The sequence below is a fragment of the Hyperolius riggenbachi genome, chromosome 2 (genome assembly GCF_040937935.1).
Source record: "Hyperolius riggenbachi isolate aHypRig1 chromosome 2, aHypRig1.pri, whole genome shotgun sequence".
Lineage (NCBI taxonomy): Eukaryota > Metazoa > Chordata > Amphibia > Anura > Hyperoliidae > Hyperolius > Hyperolius riggenbachi.
The window spans coordinates 294,427,002-294,442,930 of NC_090647.1; the positions used below are offsets into that span (position 1 = coordinate 294,427,002).

At 46.6% G+C, this 15,929-nt stretch overlaps 1 protein-coding gene across 1 annotated transcript in view; it reads right to left on the reverse strand.

Annotated features, from left to right (window-relative positions):
• Window positions 1-15,574, reverse strand: part of TMEM50A (transmembrane protein 50A) — a 28,508-nt gene extending 12,934 nt beyond the window's left edge. Inside the window, exons 1-3 of the mRNA XM_068265421.1 lie at window positions 15,441-15,574; window positions 5,648-5,751; window positions 2,221-2,333 (exon numbers count right to left, since the gene is read on the reverse strand). Coding sequence (XP_068121522.1) covers window positions 2,221-2,333; window positions 5,648-5,740 — 206 coding nt within the window. The 5' untranslated portion in view covers window positions 5,741-5,751; window positions 15,441-15,574. The remainder of the gene's footprint in view (window positions 1-2,220; window positions 2,334-5,647; window positions 5,752-15,440) is intronic.
• Between the last annotated feature and the right edge of the window lie 355 nt (window positions 15,575-15,929).

A 15,929-nucleotide genomic window follows, 5' to 3' on the forward strand; every position in this document is an offset into this window, starting at 1 on the left:
CCACAGAGTTCTTAAACAGACTTGCCCCTGTACTGTACCACAATCACTTCCAATACTCCTGGTCTCAAGCGTCACCTTACTGTACTGTGTAGCAGCCAACTCCCATCCTCCTCCTTAGTGTCTTCCAGCAGCTCTTTTCACAACCCGTTTATTGCATTCCTTTTCACTCATCCTCTATACATTGATGAGTCAAAACATTAAAACCACATGCCCAATATTGTGCAGATGCACCTTCTACCCCCATAACAGTTCTGACCTGACACAGACACCACAAGACCTCTGAAGATGTCCTATGGTATCTAGCACCAAGATGTTAGCAGCAGTGGGACTTCCATGGAGTGGACTTGATTTCATACCCCACAAATACTTACATGGATTAGACCTGGAGGCTGTGGGGGCTAATGAAAACGTGATGCGTCAAACCACACCACCTTCTTCCAATGCTCCATGGTCCACTTGTGAAACTGACATGCTCAGGATTTTCATGGACACTCTAGCTGGTATGAAGTTAAAGTCCACATATGCAGCAAACTATGATATATTGTGTGTGTCTTTCTCCGAAAGCCAGTATTAATATTTTTCTGAAAGCTCTACTGTGGGCTCAGACCAGGCTTGCTAGGTTTAGCACCTCACAGACATCTATTAGCCCTGGGTACCCACGGCTCTGTCGCTGGTTCACAAGCTGTAATTCCTGGAACCAGATTTGTCATGTACCAAACACTGCATACCTAAATCACTCCACTAAACCTGCTGTCTAATCAGTTTCATTTTAGTCAAAGTTGCTCAGACACTTATGCTTGTCCATTATTTCTGCTTCCAACCCACTACCTTGAAAAACCCGAGTATTTTCTCACCGTGTGCGCTATATCCCATCACTCTACAAATGCCACTGTAATGAGATCATCAGTACTATTAATGTCACCTATAGGTGGTTTTAATGTAGTGTCTGATCATTGTACGCTTTCCAACTCTTCTACTTTTTTCCCACACACCACCACAAACAAGAGTCTGTCTGGCGAAGCAAGTCACTTGGGCACCGTATAGATTGCATTGTTAACTGGGGCTATAGCAGTGCCCAAAGGGTAATTTGGTCGTCAGTGCCCAATAAATAACAGCTATAGGCGGTGGGGATATTAGTAGAAGGTGTGTTTAGTGGCAAAGGCAGCACTGATATCAGTAAACATTGCAACGGTGGGTGGGGTCGGTTAGGCTTCGATAGAGGATGGAGGGTTCATGTGACAATAGGTTAGGTTTAGAGATAGTAAAAATTACTAACGTTCTACTATCATATTACCCATTGCCCATTGGTTGTATATCTGTATTTTAATAGATATTCTATAAGCGGCTTTCCTCTGTACCTTGGAAATACACTAAGTGAGAGAGATATGGAGGCTGACATATGTATTTCCTTTTAAACAATGCAAATTGAATGGCTGTCATTTTCATCCTCTGTTTTTAATACTTTCAGCTATAGACCCTGAACAGGTAAGATGCTCTGACTAAAGTCTGACTAGATTAGCCACGTTTGTTGTAGGTGTGTGCGATTAAGACACTACTGGTATTCTTTAAAAGGAAATAAATATGACAGCTTCAATATTCCTCTGAGTTCAGATGTTCTTTAAGGGTTATTTCACAGTGCGACATTAAAATCGCATGTTATAAAATACTTTAACACAGAGTAACGCACAGCAATGGAAAGTCTGTGCGACATTCACAGTGCACACGTTGTGTTAAGTGTGTAACGTGTAGCGTTATTAAAAAGTGCTGCATGCTGTGCGCTTAGCAATGTATCTGCTACATTATGTGTGTTGCACATGCTCAGTAATGTTTAAAAAAAAAAAAATGTAACGCATGCGCCATTTTTGTTCCATCAGTATGCGACGAAAATGGCACACCAAGAGACACATAACGCAGTGCAAAATAACGTCCAATTTCATAACCTACATGCGCTGCGTTAGGGGCACGCGGTGCGACTTTAAAGTCGCATCAAACGCAATGTCCCACTGTGAAAGAGGCCTAATATAGCAATAATAATACAAACCAACCCACATAAGACTGATAGAATTTCTAAAAAAAAAAGTGAATGGCTTAACTGCTGACATTTGAGCTATCACATGATTTGCAGTCATCAGCTTTACAAGACAGTGTCCCATTCTTCAACAAGACTGCAGCCCTGAAACATGACAGAAAGGTGGGAGGGAGTATTAGGAGTATACTTACATTAAAAAGGCTACAGTAGCTATCACTCCACAGACGTGATATGAGTGAATTAACTCTTCTTGGGAAGGATATTTGACAGCAGCATCAATGATGATCCACCAACCTGTAAAAAACTGAATAAGATCCGAAGTTAGGGCCTATTTCCACTGGAATCGATGTCTGTTTCCTATTCGGCCGCAGATCCCTTTCTGCTGCGTAGCCACAGCTCAAAAAAATCGCCAGACCGTGCCATGCACAGCTTAGGCTGCGTGCTGCATAAATCTGCAACATGCTGTCCAGATTCGCATTGAAGTGTGATCTGGACTGCAAGCCATGTTACATATAGGCAGCGTTTCCTCGTGCAGCTTGCATGTGGGGAAATGCTGCAAATCTTTAGCTAGCGGAAACGGGCCCTAATACCCTCAATATCACTTGCATTTACAAATGCACCTAAATGTCATCAAACGTTCATAATCCAGTCCAGCAGTAGTAGCAGCTGACTACACCAAGGTGGCAAAGCATTTAGCATAAAAATAAAACACAAAACGTACATTGGAAGTTTGATCAGCATCTTGTCAAGTGTTATTTCATTGGGTGCTTTAGATATTATTTGTTTAATAACCGTCATTTACTAGGTGTATATAAAATTAAAGATTTGCTGTGGGGAATTTTTCTTTAAAGGATAAATGTACTTAAAACCTTATTAAAGATATCCTGGCCTGTCAACCCCAGAGTTCTCCTTAACCTCCTTGCCGGTTATCCCGAGCTCAGCTCGGGGTAACCTGCGCAGGAGGATTTCTCAGGCCCCGCTGGGCCGATTTGCATAATTTTTTGTTATAAGCAGCTAGCACTTTGCTAGCTGCTTGTAACATCCGATCGCCGCCGATCCGCAACGTCGCACCGCCCCCCCCCTCCAGACCCCTTGCGCAGCCTGGCCAATCAGGGCCAGGCAGCGCTGAGGGGTGGCCCGGGATTCCCTATGACGTCCCGACGTCGGTGACGTCATCCCGCCCCGTCGCCATGGCGACCGGGGAAGCCCAGCAGGAAATCCCGTTCTGAACGGGATTTCCTGCTTACTCCGATCGCCGGAAGCGATCGGAGTGGCTGAAGAGCTGCTGCTGCTCAGCGGCTATCATGTACATGATTAAAAAAAAAATTAAGTGCTGCGCTGCCTCCTTACCGGGGAGATTTGACCGGCAAGGAGGTTAAAGCGGGTCAGAGATGAAAAACTTACTATAACAAGTAACTTGTCTATATATCTTATCTAAAGTTTAGATAGTTTACACAGCAAATCTAGCTGCAAACAGCTTTAATAGAATAAGAATATTTCTTCCTGTGATACAATGACAGCAGCCATGTTGTTTGTAAACATTACACAGAGGCAGGCTTATCTGTATCTTGAGCAAAGAAAACGAATCCCCCCTCCTCCCCTCTGCCTCTGAAATCTCTGGCTAGTAATACCTCCCCCTCCTCCTGGCCAGACTGAGCTTCCATGAGCCCTTGCTACTGTCTGAAAGTGCTTTGGATCTCTGAAAACCTATGGCGTGGCTTATTTAGTTTATAGGGAATTAGAGCATTAAAACAAAAACAAAAAAGTAACGCTTGAAGAATGCCCTACAAACAATAGGAAAGGAACACAATTTTGCAATGAGTAAAAGTTCATCTTGGATCCACTTTAATGCTAAATGCTGCTATTTACCCCATCCACGTTAAGTGAAGAATGGGGTGATGAAGACTAGCAGTTGTGCAGCAGGATGGTCATGGTTGGTCATGCGCTTTTGTTGGACAGGTGTACAAGCCTTAAAGGTGCTTACACACATCCAATTTTGATTGGCCAATCACTGACCAATTTTACCACCTTCATAGAGTATGAGGGCCGCCAGACTTTGAATACTATGAAAAGGTTGTGTAGGTAAGCTCTCTCTCATACTATATGAAGGTGGTAAAATTGGTCAGTGATTGGCTAATCAAAATTGGATGTGTGTACCAGGCCTTAAACTGCATGCTTTTTCTGTAGATACAAAGTAATTATGCCAACAGGCCAGCTCCCAGCACAAGGCTCTGTTCCCAGTAGAGAGAGAGAGAAAAAAAAAAAAAAAGACTTTTTTGTCCATTCTCTGCTCATTGCTAAGCAGAGAGTCACTGGCGCCTATGGTATACATAAGAGCCATTCACACTTGTAACAATGCAACAGATCCGAGAAAGCGAACTACAATTTCTGTGCAGTTTGCGGTATCCTGGGCCAGGCAGATGCATTCCTCCACATTGCCTATGGGAGAGCACATCTGCCCTGGGCTCCAGCCAGATCACTGCGGATCATTGTGGCAGACATTATACTGTCCACACCCGCTGGCTGCATGCGATCTGGAAACAAGTGGGAATGGGGCCTGACTGCTAGGCACTACTGCCCCATTCTGCAAATATTCTAGACAGAAAGATTACTGGTCCTGTGTCCGATCGTGCTTCCCTAATGATTGTGCTACCGCATGCGCAGTAGCAAAATCTTTTAAAGTTGAGCAAAATTGTGCAACTTCTTACATGAGTTTTTCACACATGCACAGCTACAATCATCTTAAATTGCCCCTGAGCTGCACGGTACTCTGCACGCACAGGGCTGCACGCTGCCGCATAGTATACATTTCAACTATGCCCATGGCGCCAATTAACCCCTTACCTTCCAGCAGAATACATCTCATGCATTCACACCACTACCATAAATTTACCCACTACACTTTTTTGTTTAAAGAGAACCCGAGGTGGGGTTCTGACAATGCAATCCACGTACAGAGGCTGGGTCTGCCTATACTGCCCAGCCTCTGTTGCCATTTCAATCCCCCCTAAGTTCCCCCTGCGCTCTGCAATCCCCCATAAAGCACAGCCTCGCTGTGCCGGCTGTTTACATCTGTACTGTCACTCTGCGTGCTCCCCCCGCCTCCTGCATAGCTCCGGTCCCGCCCACGTCCCTTCCCTCCAATCATCGGGGAGGGAAGGGACGCGGGCGGGGACCGGAGCTATACAGGAGGCGGGGAGGAGCAGCAGACTAACAGTACAGAGATAAACACAGCCCGCTGCAACATGCTGTGTGCCAACAGCGCGACTGTGATTTATGGGTGATAGAAGAGCGCAGGGGGGGCTTAGGGGGGATTGAAATAGCAACAGAGGTTGGGCAGTATAGGCAGACCCAGCCTCTGTATGTGGATTGCATTGTCAGAACCCCCCCTCGGGTTCTCTTTAAGAATGTATATAGATTACAGTTCATGGAAAAATCCCCTGAAAATAAGCACTAACACGTCTTTTGGAGCAAAAATTAATATAATTATATGGATATTATGGAAAACTACACCAGGCAACAAGTTAGCTATAGGCGTTTTTGAAGAAGTTATTATTAGTTATCTAAGTACATTCTCAGACAACAATTTTTTTTGTGAATGTGTAAACTCATACTCACTAGAACTCCAGCTGCAACAGATGCTATTGTGTTCCTTTTCTCACCCCAGTCGATGCATTCTGAGCATCGCATGCTGTCTAGAAAGCCAGACATCTTCAAGCAATCTAAAAACAGGATGTTTAGACTAGTGAGCAATGCAAAATATTTCATCCCACCAATGCATATTAAAAAAAAAAAATCAAGTTTATCAGCATAGCAAATTATGAGTCATAATGATACATGAACAGTTTGTACATATACACAAAAGTTTGATGAACATATATGTCCCCTTCTCGTAAGAGCCTCATCCTGTAGGAACTTATGGTGTTATAAATCTACCACAGTCATGTAGGCATGCATTAAAGTGAACCTGAAAGTAAAAAAGATACCCTGGGGTGGGGGGCACTAGTAAGCCACTAGCACCGCACTTTTGGCTGCACCCCTGAAACAGGTGAGGCGTGCAGAACTTCCCACCTGGGTACCGTCAGGATCCAAACTGCAGTGAAACTGATTTAAGTCTGCACCACCTCGTCCAATCACACAGACTTTATTGAGAATAAAAATTAAAACATGCTGTGTGGCAGAACAGACCGCTGCTCCGTCCCCTTCTATTCTTCGAGCTGCCCAGCATGTGCAATTTTCCTTAACCACTTCGCATCCAGACCTTGTTTTCCCCTTATTGACCAGAGCAGTTTTGACGCTTTAGCGGTGTCCCTTTTTAATCAGCCATAACTTTATCCCTACTCACGACACCTAAATGATCTAGGTATCGTTTTTTTCAGGACAAACTAGACTTTCATTGGCGGGTATTTTGTCCCGATAATTTTTTTTTTCTGCGCATTTTAGCGGGAAAAAAGAGGGGAAAACGTTAACCACTTGAGGACCTAGGGCTTTCTACCCCTTAAGGACCGGCCACTTTTTTTCCATTCAGACCACTGCAGCTTTCACGGTTTATTGCTCGCTCATACAACCTACCACCTAAATGAATTTTGGCTCCTTTTCTTGTCACTAATAAAGCTTTCTTTTGATGCTATTTGATTGCTCCTGCGATTTTTACTTTTTATTATATTCATCAAAAAAGACATGAATTTTGGCAAAAAAATGATTTTTTTAACTTTCTGTGCTGACATTTTTCAAATAAAGTAAAATTTCTGTATACATGCAGCGCGAAAAATGTGGACAAACATGTTTTTGATAAAAAAAAACCCATTCAGTGTATATTTATTGGTTTGGGTAAAAGTTATAGCGTTTACAAACTATGGTGCCAAAAGTGAATTTTCCCATTTTCAAGCATCTCTGACTTTTCTGACCCCCTGTCATGTTTCATGAGGGGCTAGAATTCCAGGATAGTATAAATACCCCCCAAATGACCCCATTTTGGAAAGAAGACATCCCAAAGTATTCACTGAGAGGCATAGTGAGTTCATAGAAGATATTATTTTTTGTCACAAGTAAGCGGAAAATGACACTTTGTGAGAAAAAAAAAAAAAAAGTTTCCATTTCTTCTAACTTGCGACAAAAAAAAAATGAAATCTGCCACGGACTCACCATGCCCCTCTCTGAATACCTTGAAGGGTCTACTTTCCAAAATGGGATCATTTGTGGGGTGTGTTTACTGTCCTGACATTTTGGGGGGTGCTAAATTGTAAGCACCCCTGTAAAGCCTAAAGGTGCTCATTGGACTTTGGACCCCTTAGCGCAGTTAGGCTGCAAAAAAGTGCCACACATGTGGTATTGCCGTACTCAGGAGAAGTAGTATAATGTGTTTTGGGGTGTATTTTTACACATACCCATGCTGGGTGGGAGAAATATCTCTGTAAATGACAATTTGTTAATTTTTTTTACACACAATTGTCCATTTACAGAGATATTTCTCCCACTCAGCATGGGTATGTGTAAAAATACACCACAAAACACATTATACTACTTCTCCTGAGTACGGCGATACCACATGTGTGGCACTTTTTTGCACCCTAACTGCGCTAAAGGGCCCAAAGTCCAATGAGTACCTTTAGGATTTCACAGGTCATTTTGAGAAATTTCGTTTCAAGACTACTCCTCACGGTTTAGGGCCCCTAAAATGCCAGGGCAGTATAGGAACCCCACAAATGACCCCATTTTAGAAAGAAGACACCCCAAGGTATTCCGTTAGTAGTATGGCGAGTTCATAGAAGATTTTATTTTTTGTCACAAGTTAGCGGAAAATGACACTTTGTGAAAAAACACAATTAAAATCAATTTCCGCTAACTTTTGACAAAAAATAAAATCTTCTATGAACTCACCATACTCCTAACGGAATACCTTGGGGTGTCTTCTTTCTAAAATGGGGTCATTTGTGGGGTTCCTATACTGCCCTGGCATTTTAGGGGCCCTAAACCGTGAGGAGTAGTCTTGAAACGAAATTTCTCAAAATGACCTGTGAAATCCTAAAGGTACTCATTGGACTTTGGGCCCTTTAGCGCAGTTCGGGTGCAAAAAAGTGCCACACATGTGGTATCGCCATACTCGGGAGAAGTAGTACAATGTGTTTTGGGGTGTATTTTTACACATACCCATGCTGGGTGGGAGAAATACCTCTGTAAATGGACAATTGTGTGTAAAAAAATCAAATGATTGTCATTTACAGAGGTATTTCTCCCACCCAGCATGGGTATGTGTAAAAATACACCCCAAAACACATTGTACTACTTCTCCCGAGTACGGCGATACCACATGTGTGGCACTTTTTTGCACCCTAACTGCACTAAGGGGCCCAAAGTCCAATGAGTACCTTTAGGATTTCACAGGTCATTTTTGTTTCAAGACTACTCCTCACGGTTTAGGGCCCCTAAAATGCCAGGGCAGTATAGGAACCCCACTAATGACCCCATTTTAGAAAGAAGACACCCCAAGGTATTCCGTTAGGAGTATGGTGAGTTCATAGAAGTTTTTATTTTTTTGTCACAAGTTAGCGGAAATTGATTTTAATAGTTTTTTTTCACAAAGTGTCATTTTCCGCTAACTTGTGACAAAAAATAAAATCTTCTATGAACTCACCATACTCCGTACGGAATACCTTTGGGTGTCTTCTTTCTAGAATGGGGTCATTTGTGGGGTTCCTATACTGCCCTGGCATTTTAGGGGCCCTAAACCGTGAGGAGTAGTCTTGAAACCAAATGTCGCAAAATGACCTGTGAAATCCTAAAGGTACTCATTGGACTTTGGGCCCCTTAGCGTACTTAGGGTGTAAAAAAGTGCCACACATGTGGTACCGCTGTACTCAGGAGAAGTAGTATAATGCGTTTTGGGGTGTATTTTTACACATACCCATGCTAAGTGGGAGAAATATCTCTGTAAATGACAATTGTTTGATTTTTTTACACACAATTGTCCATTTACATAGAAATTTCTCCCACCCAGCATGGGTATGTGTAAAAATACACCCCAAAACACATTATACTACTTTTCCTGAGTACGGCGGTACCACATGTGTGACACTTTTTTGCAGCCTAGGTGCGCTAAGGGGCCCAACATCCTATTCACAGGTCATTTTGAAGCATTTGTTTTCTAGACTACTCCTCGCGGTTTAGGGCCCCTAAAATGCCAGGGCAGTATAGGAACCCCACAAGTGACCCCATTTTAGAAAGAAGACACCCCAAGGTATTCCGTTAGGTGTATGGCGAGTTCATAGAAGATTTTATTTTTTGTCACAAGTTAGTGAAAAATGACACTTTGTGAAAAAAAACCAATAAAAATTAATTTCCGCTAACTTTTGACAAAAAATTAAATCTTCTATGAACTCGTCATACACCTAACATAATACCTTGGGGTGTCTTTTTTTTCTAAAATGGGGTCACTTGTGGGGTTCCTATACCGCCCTGGCATTTTACAGGCCCAAAACCGTGAGTAGTCTGGAAACCAAATGTCTCAAAATGACTGTTCAGGGGTATAAGCATCTGCAAATTTTGATGACAGGTGGTCTATGAGGGGGCGAATTTTGTGGAACCGGTCATAAGCAGGGTGGCCTTTTAGATGACAGGTTGTATTGGGCCTGATCTGATGGATAGGAGTGCTAGGGGGGTGACAGGAGGTGATTGATGGGTGTCTCAGGGGGTGGTTAGAGGGGAAAATAGATGCAATCCATGCACTGGGGAGGTGATCGGAAGGGGGTCTGAGGGTTTGGCCGAGTGATCAGGAGCCCACACGGGGCAAATTGGGGCCTGATCTGATGGGTAGGTGTGCTAGGGGGTGACAGGAGGTGATTGATGGGTGTCTCAAGGTGTGATTAGAGGGGGGAATGGATGCAAGCAATGCACTGGCGAGGTGATCAGGGCTGGGGTCTGAGGGCATTCTGAGGGTGTGGGCGGGTGATTGAGTGCCCTAGGGGCAGATAGGGGTCTAATCTGATAGGTAGCAGTGACAGGGGGTGATTGATGGGTAATTAGTGGGTGTTTAGGGTAGAGAATAGATGGAAACACTGCGCTTGGGTGGTGATCTGATGTCGGATCTGCGGGCGATCTATTGGTGTGGGTGGGTGATCAGTTTGCCCGCAAGGGGCAGGTTAGGGGCTGATTGATGGGTGGCAGTGACAGCGGGTGATTGATGGGTGGCAGTGACAGGGGGTGATTGATGGGTGGCAGTGACAGGGGGTGATTGATGGGTGATTGATAGGTGATTGACAGGTAATCAGTGGGTTATTACAGGGGAGAACAGATGTAAATATTGCACTGGCGAATTGATAAGGGGGGGTCTGAGGGCAATCTGAGCGTGTAGGCGGTCGATTGGGTGCCCGCAAGGGGCAGATTAGGGTCTGATCTGATAGGTAACAGTGACAGGTGGTGATAGGGAGTGATTGATGGGTGATTGATGGGTAATTAGTGGGTGTTTAGAGGAGAGAATAGATGGAAACACTGCGCTTGGGTGGTGATCTGATGTCGGATCTGCGGGCGATCTATTGGTGTGGGTGGGTGATCAGATTGCCCGCAAGGGGCAGGTTAGGGGCTGATTGTTGGGTGGCAGTGACAGGGGGTGATTGATGGGTGATAGGTGATTGGCAGGTGATTGACAGGTGATCAGTGGGTTATTACAGGGAAGGACAGATGTAATTAATGCACTGGCGAATTGATAAGGGGGGGGGGGGTCTGAGGGCAATCTGAGCGTGTGGGCGGGTGATTGGGTGCCCGCAAGGGGCAGATTAGGGTCTGATCTGATAGGTAACAGTGACAGGTGGTGATAGATGGGTAATTAGTGGGTGTTTAGAGAAGATAACAGATGTAAACGATACATTTGGGAGGTAATCTGACGGCGGGTTTGCGGGCGATCTAATGGTGTGGGTGGGTGATCAGATTGCCCGCAAGGGGCAGGTTAGGGGCTGATTGATGGGTGGCAGTGACAGGGGGTGACAGGGGGTGATTGATGGGTGATAGGTGATTGACAGGTGATCAGTGGGTTATTACAGGGAAGAACAGATGTAATTAATGCACTGGTGAATTGATAAGGGGGGGTCAGAGGGCAATCTGAGCGTGTGGGCGGGTGATTGGGTGCCCGCAAGGGGCAGATTAGGGTCTGATCTGATAGGTAACAGTGACAGGTGGTGATAGGGGGTGATTGATGGGTAATTAGTGGGTGTTTAGAGGAGAGAATAGATGTAAACAATGGATTTGGGAGGTGATCTGATGTCGGATCTGTGGGCGATCTATTGGTGTGGGGGGGGGTGATCAGATTGCCCGCAAGGGGCAGGTTAGGGGCTGATTGATGGGTGGCAGTGACAGGGGGTGATTGACGGGTGATTGATGGGTGATTGACGGGTGATTGACAGGTGATCAGGGGGATAGATGCATACAGTAAACAGGGGGGGGTGTTCTGGGGGGGGGGTCTGGGGAGAATCTGAGGGGTGGGGGGTGATCAGGAGGGGGCAGGGAGCAGGGGGGGGGATAAAAAAAAAAAATAGCGTTGACAGATAGTGACAGGGAGTGATTGATGGGTGATTAGGGGGGTGATTGGGTGAAAACAGGGGTCTGGGGGGTGGGCAGGGGGGGGGTCTGATGGGTGCTGTGGGCGATCTGGGGCAGGGGGGGGAGAAATCAGTGTGCTTGGGTGCAGACTAGGGTGGCTGCAGCCTGCCCTGGTGGTCCCTCGGACACTGGGACCACCAGGGCAGGAGGCAGCCTGTATAATACACTTTGTAAACATTACAAAGTGTATTATACACTTTGTATGCGGCGATCGCGGGGTTAACATCCCGCCGGCGCTTCCGTATAGCCGGCGGGATGTTGCGGCGAGCGAGCGGTGACAGGCGCCGGCGGAGGATCGCATCACGGATGACGCGATCGCTCCGCCCATGCCCTTAAATGGACCGCCGCCTCTGTGGGTGAGGCCGTCCTGCAGGGCTCCACTTCCCCGCCGCCCCTGTGTAGTGGGCGGTCGGGAAGTGGTTAAAATTGCATTATTTCTCAGGTTTTCTTCAATTCTAGTAAAAAATACAAAGTGCTACAGTAGGTAAAAGACATGCCATCAGTATTAAGTCCCCCAAGGATAGATAGCCAGATGTGTGCCCAGTATCAGACCCCCCCAGTATAGCCAGATGTGCCCCCAATATCAGCCCCCCAGTATAGCCAGATATGCCCCTGCATTTGCGACCCCCCCACATATATTTATACAGCTGCGTATCACAAATAAGCACCCCTCATTATAGCCAGATGTGTCCCCAGGATCAGTGTTCCCCATTATAGCCAGATGTGTCCCCAGGATTAGCGCCCCCACCCCATTATTGCATATGTGCCCCCCAGCATTAAGTTATGTCCCTCAGGACCATCAGATGTGCCCCCCATTATAAAATCCCCCCACCCCATTACCCTGATGGGTCCCAATAATAATTTCAACCCCCCCCCTTCAGATTTTAAACCCCCACCCTCTGTTATGGGCAGCCTGATGTGCCCCCCCCCCCTTATCACGATGCCCCCCCCCCCCCCAGATCGTAAAAAAAACGCCCCTGCAAGATGAATATCTCACCTTACCTGGTTCCTGCGATCATCCTGCAGCTCCAGCCTCCATTCTCCGCTCTTCACTCAGCCCTGTGACGCTGAATATCCGGGTCCCGGCTTGATGACGTCATCAAGCCGGGACCCGGATATTCAGCGTCACAGGGCTGAGTGCACCGCGGAGAATGGAGGCTGGAGCTGCAGGATGATCGCAGGAACCAGTTCAGGTAAGATATTCATCTTGCAGGGGTGTTTTTTTTACGATCTGGCCACGGAGGGGGAAAGATGAATGATCACGCTGTTTGCTACAGCGGTGATCATTCATCCGCGGGGGGGTCACTAATTGGCTACAAGGGAACATGTTCCCTTTTGCCAATTAGTAAGGCAGCTGACAGTGCCGGGGGGTGCGCTCTGAAGCGCACCTGTCTCTGCACAACAGCGCTGCAAGCAGGTCAGTATATCTACGTGGCTGTGGCTTGGAGGGTGCCACAGCTGACGTAGATATACTGTAGTGGAGGGGAAAGTGGTTAATAACTTTTAGGGCTTGTTCACACTAAAAACACACGATTGGTTCACACGATGGCCAGGGGCCCTGGACCTCTCTCACTGGCCGGGGCCCCAAGGCCAACACGTGATACCTGGAGGGGAGTGCAGGTGGGCCTGGACCTCTCACACTTGTTCACACTACAAAGGTTTTTCTAAGCGCTTTGTGATTTTAAAAGCTCTTACGAATGTTATCCTATGTGTGAGTTCTCACTTGAGCGATGTGATTTAGTAAAAATCCCCCATTGTATTACATTAGCAAAAGCTTTTCAAAATCACTAGTGCTAAAAATGCTCTTGTAGTGTGAACAAGCCCTAAGGGAAGCCTTCCATGCTGAACCTTTTAACAATCACCATTGTTACAGTGTACCAGAGCTGTCATAAAAAGATCTGATACTCACCCGTGGCTTCCTCCAGCAGCATAAACACGTGCGAGTCCCTCGCCATCAACCTGCGGTCTCCCCTTTAGCCACGATCAGTTCCGGTAACTGGCTCAGTCAGGTCAAGTCTGGGTCTTCTGCGCATGTGCGGACCTCCCACGCATGCGCAGTAGACCCAGACTGGACCCGGCTGAGCCAGTTACCGGGGCTGATCGTGGCTGAACGGCAGACCGCAGGTTGATGGCGTGGGACTCACACGTGTTTATGTTGCTGGAGGAAGCCACGGGCGAGTATCAGATCCTTTTATGACAGCTCTGGTTTACTTCAAAGTGTACCTGGGACAAGTAAAAAATAATAGTTCTATACATTCCTGGGGCTTCCTCCAGCCCCCTTGAGGATGATGGTACCTCGCCGTCTTCTCACACTGCCTGCTGAATACTCCGCTAGGCAGTGCGGTAATTTCGCCAGTTGACGCAGATTGGCCGCATTCTGCATCAGGTGCAGAACTCACCAAGCAATGGGAGCATGATGGGGTGTGGCAGCCAGGCATGTGCTGTATGCCCCGACTTGCAGAATTACCGGGCCACCTAGTGGAGGACCCAGGCAGCGTGGGAAGACGGCAAGAAACCGACCAGCCTGAAGGGGGATGGAGGAAGCCTCAGGTATGTATACAACCTGTTTTTTCTTTTTTTCTTGTCTCAGGTTTTCTTTAACAAGACACTGTAAGAACCACTGCCCCCCCACCCCAGGATCCTTACCTCGGGAGGGGAAGCCTCTGGATCATAATGAGGCCCCCGAAACCACAGTAAATCAGATGTCGGCTGTATTTACCTTCCCCGGCTCCAGCGCAGCTACAGCTTTCCGATAGGCTCAGACGGATCCGACTGGGCTTGACTATTTAAGCCTGAGCCCGATCAGAAAGCCGCTACTGTAAATATTTATGCAGTACGTAAATATTTACATGTCCACTGTTCGGGGGCTTCCAGCACTGGTTCGCCGGGACAGAATAGGAAGCCTCACTAGGATCCAGAGACACCCCCCACTTAGTTAAGAATCCCCGGGTAGGGAAGGTGGGGGGTTTCTTACCGATTTTCATTTAGTGCCATACACACGCCAGAAGAAACTCAGCCGCGGGGGCCAATATCGACCATCTCTGACAGAGCAGTGCTTTTCAGTGCTGCTAGATTTTGGCGCAGCTCCATAGACTACAATAGAAATCACTACTATTGCAGTGCTCAGCGAGTAACATCGGCGCTGTCAGAAGACGGAGCCGACGTTGCTTAAAAAAAACCACAATAATTCGGCCTCCAGCAATCGCTGGAAGCCAAATTATTTCATTCCCCCACTATCCATGGCGGCCTGGAGGGGGGAATAGTAATGAAAACGGCCCGGACTTGTGCAGAAGCGGGATCAGCCATATACTGGCTGTATTCTGCGCCCAAGTCTACCGGCGCCGATTTCAAATGCACTCATCTCTGATGATAATCCAAGATGAGCACAACAGCCCACAAACCCTCGGGACTAGAGGGGCCTCCGTCCCAGCCAAGAGCACTGTTCTCCCCACTTACCTGGCTCCCGCATGATGTTGCTCCCACGCTGCACCATAATGCTGGGAATGCACACTTTTTTTGGTAGATTTACTTTCCAATCGTTTTTCTAATCGATTTCCATCCACTTCGATCAGAAAAACAATTGAAATCAGATCGGACCTGTCGGAAATTATCTATCAAGCCATCTACCTGCCAAAAAAAACTCATGGTGTATTGTCAGCATTATACCTTCCCTCTCTCTCCACATAGCAACAGAACAAATCGGGAGCCTGCATGCTAGTGACAAGTCTGTCAGCCTCTGCCCTGTAATGTCGCACCAGCGATTGGACACCGATCCCCGCCGGGCGACATTGATCTTGCGTGTGTACGGGCGTTTACTCACCTGTCAGCTTAGGCCTGCAGGAGTGAGCGCTTCAATGCGCACTGCAGGAGCACTCCGGCATGTAAACAAAGTATAATTTCCCCAGCAGTTTCCTTCTGGTTGTGGGTGTCGCCGGGAAGGAGAACGTCACCTCCGGCGGTGGTCGTGACCAAGGGATGACTCGCCTCCTTTCTCATTAGCATCTCTCTTTTTTTTTTTTTTTTTTTTTTTTCTTTTTTTTTGTCGGCCATTGTGCAGTGGTTAAATGTCTCCATATAGGAGCTCCGGTGGCCAGTGTTATGTACTGCGGCGGCCATCTTGTTGTAGTTGAATGTCGCCATATAGGAGCTCCAGCGGACGTTTTTCGGACTTGCTGCGGTGGCCATATTTTTGGCTGCTCCGTCGCTCATGCTCACTCCCGGGCGTCAATTCTTTACTTTTTACATGGAAGTTTTGTTATATCCATCCCCATATAATAAGTATTTCATGATATTCGTCACATATTCTGAA